Below are 8072 nucleotides of genomic sequence, written 5' to 3' on the forward strand. Positions count from 1 at the left end.
TGCCGACAAATCAGCGTCTTATTCGCCGGGGTTCCAGGTCAATGCTATTCACAACCGGTGGCTGTCAAGTGGCGTTCCGAAGCGAGCGCGACCCTTTGTCCTGTGCTCAACATGCAAAAATCTTTCTTCACCACTGCACACCACCACCACCACCTCGGGTCGAGCGAGCACACAGAACACGTACAGGTAACACGAGCCGCGAAATTCGATCGCGAGTTCTAGCAGACTTCATCCTTCCCGCCGGGCACAGTTGGCACATTAATGTTGAATTAATTCCCGTGGACCATGTCCGTGGCAGCAAAGCGAGAGGCACCAGGGTGAACTACCCGCCAATCAGGGCATACTTTCGACGCCATTAAAACCCCGTTAGACGGGCCGGGCGTCCCGCTGCTCCGCGGTTTACCGATTTGGCCGACATCTCGACGGTCCCGGCTGATGCCGTTCTCAGCCAGCCGGCCCGCGTTTCATTCCATTACGATTCGTGCCGTGCCCGTGCTGCATTACATCTGCTGTGGATTTAAAGGGAACCGGCACCGAGATCGCGTAGAACAAATTCGAGGCAGCAAAGAAAATGACATCGTCATTGTACTCTTTCGGTTCAGCACTCTCCCGGCCGGGCAACATTCCAAGACATTCCTTCGGGAACAAGAATTAAATGACTAATTGAAAACAGCGATCATCATCTTCGTGCACGGAGGGTCTTCACCCGTCCCACGATTATGTTATAATTGATAAAGCAATTCGTCTATCGCTGAACTTCCCCACACGATCATCCACACAGTGAAAGACACTCGGCGATTCGTACAGCTCTCTTCCTTCCTGTTTCTCTTTCCTTTCGCCATTTCGTGATTATGTTGTCGATCGATCGAAAGCATCATTAAACGGCAAATCTGCGGAAGCTTCGGAAGTAATTTTTTCGGGAGATTTCTGCACCTGCCGGCGGCCACTGCCTCTAACGTCCGAACACACTTGCACACACAACCGGACACGGACACGAAATCGAAAGTGACTCGCATTAATCGCGCCTCGGTGCACATGGCTAAACAGGTTCGTCGCTGCTTGCCGGCCGCAGTCTCCGCCAGAGTGGACTGATCGTTTCGCTCGCTGCCGACTACTGGCTGGTGCAATCGGCGTCGTTGTCGGATGGTCCAAACAACCGACCGACCCCTTCGCTTGCATTGATCCCTGACGTAGTGTACAAAATGAAAGTGATTTACCACCGTTATCGATTGCAAACACTCGAACGGAGGATCCAGCGAGCTAATCTTTACTGCAGCTTGTGTGTGAGTCGAAATGCTGTTTCGGCGCCAAGTGAAATGTGATCCCGCCTTCGATCCGTTGCCGCTAAGCACGCACACTCGCGGACCAACATCGTCGTGTTTCACGGAGAAACAACATTTCTCTCCAAACGCGCTCTGAAAGAACGCCTCCCTCTCTCTCTCCGCCAGCGAGTCACGATCGCGTGTGATCGCGACCGTCTCCTTTCGCGCTAGTTGTACTTCGTTTGTCTTCGAGAGTGGACGCGTGTTTCTGTGGTTCGCGTTGTCTCAAATATCCGGCCTCGCGGGGACACTACGCTGTTGTCAACAAAGGTGTGTGAAGGTGCGGTGGGTTTTCGGTGGCTGGTTGTACCCATACGAATTACGCATGTTGCGCCACGCGGGCACAGGTCAAGAAGTGAGGGTTTCTCTATTCGTGGCACGTCGCACGCAGCCTCAACGCGAACAGATCGCGTGGGACACCGCGAGACCAATTGGGGGTCGGGTTCGTCGTCTGTCACGTCGCAATGGATCGATGAAGTCACCCCGCAATTCCCGTTTCAAGACCGAATGGTGTCCGTCGGAGTGTTCCGTTTTGAATTGTTCGAATCGATCGGTTCCAATCCAGCCCACATTCCTAAGAGATTAGCCCCCCACCAAAAGGTCCACGCCCGTTGCGGCTTGACATACTCGGTCAGGGCGGTCAGTTCGTGATCGGAAAACGAAAGCATAAACGCGCCCCGGAGCCAGAAAATAGGTCGATCCAAGGTTTTTTCCTCCGTTTCGGTCCAGGCACCGATCGCCCGGGAAACGCGCGGCTTTCGTGAGCGGCGCACGATAACACACACGTGCGCAAATGCAGCCTCGAGAACCGGTTTTGTGGTGCTCTCCTTCGTCACCGCACCGCGGACAGAAAGCGGACTGGCCTCCCGGAGCGGGTGTTTGCGTTTGGCTGCCCTGGCGTTTGGCCGATTCGGACATGATTCAGCGGTCTGCGCGGTCTGCGCGGTTTAACAGAAAGCCAATCGGCCGGAAGTCATCTCTCGGTGGGGGGGGGGGGGGGCTTGTGCCCCGCGAACAATTAACAACTTCACGCGACGGGTGGTCAATTTTATTGGAGCACACAAGAGCCGCCATTCCATGTGTGGACAACACTATTCCGTGAGAAACGGCCAAGACCCAAACCAAAGGATGATAAACGGTTTAACAAACTCTAATAAACTACCCCAATCGGCCGCTGGCCGCTTCCTAGTTCGGCGCTCTGAAGCGGAACGCGTGCTCCGCTAGGGGAGGATGGCAAAGCGACACGATGGATGGTTCTCCGAAACCGATCCGTTCATGCGCGCCACTTTCACTCATTGCGTCAGCGTCAGTGTGTGGCCATCGTCGGACAATCAGCATCAGGGTTACCGACGGAGCCAGATGCTAGTCGAAGATACACGATGAAGAAACGAACGATCCGAAACGGCCGGCGTACGCAAATAGTGGCGTCATTGAGTGTGGCCCCAAAAACGCGTTGCATAAAGTGCGCACGGAATCCTTCATAGCGTTTACGAGAAGACACGGTTAACACGGTTCGTTGGGCCGGATTTTCGAAACCCCGCACTAACCCTGAACCGGATGCAACCTCGTGCAGTGTACGTTCATCAGCATAACGGCGCGCAACAGACGTCGTGTCCTTAGTCGTCGTCACCCGTGAAGTGTTTCACTAATTGGCCACCGGATGATGAGTGTAAAGTAAGAAACACGAACACAACGAGCAAATTAGTGCTTCGCCGGTTGCTTCCTGTTGGGAGGAGAACCCATCTTGGGATGGGTTTGAGAAACGGAGCAAAAACGGGGCCATGAAGAGGCCGACGGACGGCCGACGGGGTTCTGGGAACCTCCGAGTCTCGATTCTGCAATCTTGATCGGTCTCAAAATGGCGACCACCCAGTGTCTTGTGGGATGCTCCTGCCGTGAGACCGCTAATGATGGCATTGATCGCACCGCACCGACCGCAGTTCGTTGCTTCGAGGCCGATCGATCGATTAAATAATTCAATTACCGTCGAATCTCGGGGACGATCCCATCGAACATCCTCATTTCGCGCGCCAATCGCACGATCTGGCCGCTGGTGTCTGGTGTCGAGATTGAAACATTTAAAAGCTGCCCGTTAGAGGGTGGCACGGTCGCCTTTTGCTCGTAGCAAAATGTCAACTCATCTTCGGGCATAAATATCGAATCGAGGAGAGACGAAGAACTAGTTCGACCGAAGAAGGATGGCCGCTGGCCGCTTGCGGAACACCAGTTTGTGGAACAGCGCAACGGCACTCAAACGGCTTATCCTCTGTCAAGGAAGCTGACAGCCCTGCCGGGAGGCTCCACGCTGGGTGACATTTTAACTGAGCGGGGCCGTGAGCCGTATACCCAGCAAAACGTGATGTGCAAAACTCGGTTGAATGTGGGCTTTCGGGAAGCCACGTCACCGGGCGGTCAACCGAACGGCGTCCATCGAATCGAGGTTTGTGCGGCCCACACACTCGGGCACCATTTAAAGGCACGACAAACAAAGTGTTGCGGAGTCACGCTTCGAATGGAGCGAATATTAATCCACCTTCAGGGGGTGCTGTTAAAGGAAGATGGCGAAATCACTGTTGAGACGAGCGCTCGGCCAAAAGTAAATTACCTTTTACAGAATACGTTTGTTACTTTAGTATTTCAGTTAGTTCTTTTTCTACCCAAGCATTCCTTATCACTGCCACGAACACTGGCCCATGACAAATGGCAAAACGTGATCCCACAGCTCCGGTCTTCTCCCGTTGAGTTCAGATGATGAGTCATAGATCGGCCCAACGGCCCCCATTCGCGGTCCTCCTTATTAGCGACCGAAAACCGACCTATTACGGTACTTCGTGGGCAAACGGAGTCGTGGTGTGAAGTGCCGGAAAAGTAAGAAATATCATTTAAAGAGACACCGAAAGAACTTACTCACCCGAACCCGAGCCTCTTCCGTGGGCGATGCACGCTTCCCAAAGTCCCGCCCGGGAACCACGGGATGACCGCATTCGGGGCCGTCAATTAGCTGTCCGTTCTACATTTTATCACTCTTCCGGGGGGAGGGTGGCCCACGGATGGGTCGCGAGTCCGAGTCGCAAGTCGGCACGCCAACCACCCTGGCGGCGGCCCCATCGCGAATGGTAGGCGGAAGACAACTATCGGCTTAGCTCCCATCGGCTCCCGGCACACAAATGTGATAGTGAAGAAAAAACCGGGCAACGTTTGTGCTCACGATACCGTTACCTTTTCGTTACCCGTCTGCCCGAGCCCGAGTTTCGTTGACCTTCTTCCTCCGGCCAAGTTCTTATGCTCAGCATAGTTTCCCTCCCTGTTGGGCCGTGCTGTTCCGACCCTATGCTTACGTTCGTCTCAAAGAGGGGCTATCATAGTACTCCCCTGGCCCCCGGGGGCCAGGTGTTAAGTGTTGAGATGGCCGCCACACTTATCCCAAGCCTGAGGAGGCGGAAGTGGCCCAAACAGACGCTACGATCGGCTGGGAACGCGATTTTTAACGCACGTTAACGAGTTTTATCGCGTAAATAGCGAGGGCTTTTTGTGAGGTCGGGCGGTCCAAATGATCGATGAACGATTTAGCAGTTAAACAATTTTATCCAATTTCCAATCGGCTTCCGTGTAAGTTTCGGCTGGTGTAAGTTTCTCTCGCGGCACGTTATTTTTACCCCAGGTGGTCCCAGTCAACCACTTTATAGACTCAAGGTTGGTGGCAAACATTCGTCAGCGTTCTTCTGACAGCTTGCAGATGGGCATCATGGGAGAACATCTGAGCCGTTTATGCGGTTGTTCTGGCGCTGATTAATGATCATCGGCAAGAACGGCTCCGGTTGAATGGCAAGTGATTCAACGGTGCCTTGACGGGTGGTGAAGCTTCACAATGGTGCAGCTGAATAAACTTAACCCCCAAACCTGTTTCGCCGCGATGCAAATAAGCCAATTTATGAATCAAACATCGGCAGCATTCCGGCAAACGTTCCGGCGTTTGGCGTCGAACAGAACGAAGCGCAAGTCTCGATATTACTTGGTTGACACGAAAATCTACACGACCCGAATGAAAGTAGCGTCGAACGAAAGTGATTTGCCATCCGCTACCTACTTTCGCAATTAATTGGCCCTTGTTGTGGCACTACCAACGATCCCACGTCCGACTTATGCTCGATGCACGATGCACTTTACACATACGTGCATTTCCCTTTCAGCCGTTTCACAGGAGACCAGAAAAACAATAGAAGAATTCATTAGTCGCTGATAGCCATGGGCAAGGTCGTGGTGCTAGTTCTCAGCGTGGTCTGCATAGCGGCCCAGCTGGCGGTGGCGTCAAAGGAGAAACACATCAAGCACACCGAGAAAGATCTGCTCCGGAAGTCGATCGTGTACGACAAAAACACGCCGGATGTGTTCTACTGTCCGATCAACAAGCCGACCGGCATGGACAAGATGATCGTCAGGTAGGCCCTGCGAGCAGACACGCGCCGGCTTCTGGGGGTTAACTTTCGATTTGTTTGGCACAGATCACGACCCCTTCACAAGCTGTGCGAACACGAAGGCAAACCACTTCCAGCGGACTACAAGTCCGACTGCTACAAGGACGTCGACGAGTCGAACTACGCGTGCAAGGAAAAGTACCGGATCATGGTAATGTATTGGTGTCCGCACCGCAGGACACTCTCCACCCAAGGTTGGCCCTGCATAATTGGTTCGGGGTTAAAGACAACCGTTGCACGAGGCACGCAAAACGAAGCAAAACTGCTACTAACAATCGAAGATGGAGTTGTTGTGTGAAGATCCATTGTTAATTTATACCGTTTTTTCGGCCCACTCTGCCCCTCTGTCCCGCTGCCGTTACAGAAACGCTCCGCCAAGGAGAATGTCGAGATCTAGTTACTGCACAGGATTTTCGCGCGTACGAGTGATGTTGGCATTTTTCACCTACAGACACACCGTGTTACAACCGACGTACATTGGCATTACTTTCGCCAGTTGACCTTCTACCGATTCTCGGATTCTCTACGCTGACTTTACCGACCGGTCCTACCGAAACTGATTCTATCTAATGTGTCTAAACTCTGCCCACAATCGTAGCATTTTCCTCTCTTTCTCATAGACCGCGATTCTGTTAGTTCAACAACTGTTCCTTTATTGTAATTAATCTTAGCTAACATTTAACTTACCAAAAAGAAAGATCGTACACCACGGCGTCGCAATCGAACGTTTGTGTCCGTATTAACGTAGCATTGAAGCAACGTTTCGCTCGGTCGTATCAATCGGTTACCAAATGGAGCAAAACAAACCCATCGTGTTTCTTAATCAATAACATTATAAGCTTAACCTGCTAATAGATAACTTGAGCATTAATGCATGTGCTTATCGTATAACCTCTTTCCTAACCCTTACCTTCAACGCCTGTGAGGTCGCTTTCCCTGAATTTGTTTCGAGGTGTGTTGTAACAATCATCGAAAGCCTTAGAAGCAGAAAACATTAAAACAATGGTGCCGAAATCGCTTGCGATGCCTAATCCTCCTAACGTTTGACTAAATGAGGACCTACGACTGGGACCAAGGAACACCTACTCACGTATATATACTCACCGCACACACACACACACCCAGACTTGATACGCAAAGGTTGAAAGCATATCTCGCTTTGCAAACGAAATTCACTCTATGCAAAAACATCCCTTTAAAATCCGCATCACGCTACACACAAACGCCAGCTAAACGCTATACACGGGAAAGCAGGTGCTATACACGAAAGGTGCGTATAAAAGCCGGAGGAACTAGGAGTTCGGCGAAGATGGTTACGTGTTAAATTACCCAAGGGGACACCACGCACAGTTCACTACGAGGCCTATTGCGCAGATCGATTTTGTTAACCGTAACTATTTTGTTCCTCCACGCAGATGCGGCTTAATCCACCCGGAAGTGACGCCCCGTTCAATGGACAGCGACTGAGCCGATTCATGGCGATGGACGACGACATGAAGCGACTCAAGGCGAAGAAACACTAGAAACAAGTTCTGTGAAAAGCTAGGTTCCTGCTTCTGTTTGCCATACTAACGAATCGCAGCGTGTGGTCCTGTGTGACAAACATCTTGCTTTCTCGTGTATCCGAACTCGTCGGACGAGTGTCGGTATTGTTAAATTTTGTTCAAGTTTTTGGGGGCACACTTTTACTCAGATTCGACGTGCAAAAGCGACCGAGCAGTGCGTACAGCACAGCACAGCGATTTCACCGTGATAACAACTGTTAATAGCAAGCAAATACGAAATAAACCATTAAAATCTCTGTTGAAAGTCTTCAGTCTTCACAAGACCGCGTAATTTAATTTTTTTGTGCGATTTTAAAACAAAACTCGTTCCAACGGCTCATTCAAACCAACAAAGCACTTTCCGCTTTGCGCCATCTATACCTCAAAATAGGAAACATTTGCTGTCAGAATTTTCTTTTGGCTAAAATTGTGTCCTATCACCAAATATCCTATCACCAAATTTCGAAACGAATTATAGCGCATAATTCATTGCGATACAAAGTACACATTTTTTAATATTAAATATTGTTGTCCTTTTCATAAGAACTCTTTGTTTTAACTAGTTATCCCAAGAATGCTTTATTGACCCAAAAAATCACGGGGTAGCGAACCTCAGAGAGAGAAGCGCGGATTGAAATTTATGGTTGTCAAATTTGATCAGATCACGAAATCAGCACCAAAGCTATGTTTTGTGTGATTTTGCAAATTTATTAAGTATTCATTGAGTCTGA

At 50.7% G+C, this 8072-nt stretch overlaps 1 protein-coding gene across 3 annotated transcripts; it reads left to right on the forward strand.

Annotated features, from left to right (window-relative positions):
• The first annotated feature begins 1499 nt into the window (after window positions 1-1499).
• On the forward strand, window positions 1500-7599 carry LOC128271914 (uncharacterized). 3 transcript variants are annotated; one of them, XR_008269237.1, is made up of 5 exons: window positions 1509-1592; window positions 5513-5761; window positions 5825-5948; window positions 6162-7067; window positions 7213-7599. XR_008269237.1 is itself a non-coding variant. In XM_053009597.1 (4 exons), exons 2-4 carry the CDS (start codon window positions 5568-5570, stop codon window positions 7318-7320), a joined length of 426 nt encoding a protein of 141 aa, XP_052865557.1. In that variant the 5' UTR covers window positions 1500-1602; window positions 5513-5567; the 3' UTR covers window positions 7321-7599. The 3 variants fall into 3 exon arrangements, 2 of the variants coding, with proteins under 2 accessions (XP_052865557.1, XP_052865556.1); XM_053009597.1 differs by lacking the exon at window positions 6162-7067 and having other exon boundaries at window positions 1500-1602; XM_053009596.1 differs by lacking the exon at window positions 6162-7067.
• The last annotated feature ends 473 nt before the right edge of the window (window positions 7600-8072 follow it).

The sequence above is a fragment of the Anopheles cruzii genome, chromosome 3 (genome assembly GCF_943734635.1).
Source record: "Anopheles cruzii chromosome 3, idAnoCruzAS_RS32_06, whole genome shotgun sequence".
In the NCBI taxonomy this organism is placed as follows: Eukaryota; Metazoa; Arthropoda; class Insecta; order Diptera; family Culicidae; genus Anopheles; species Anopheles cruzii.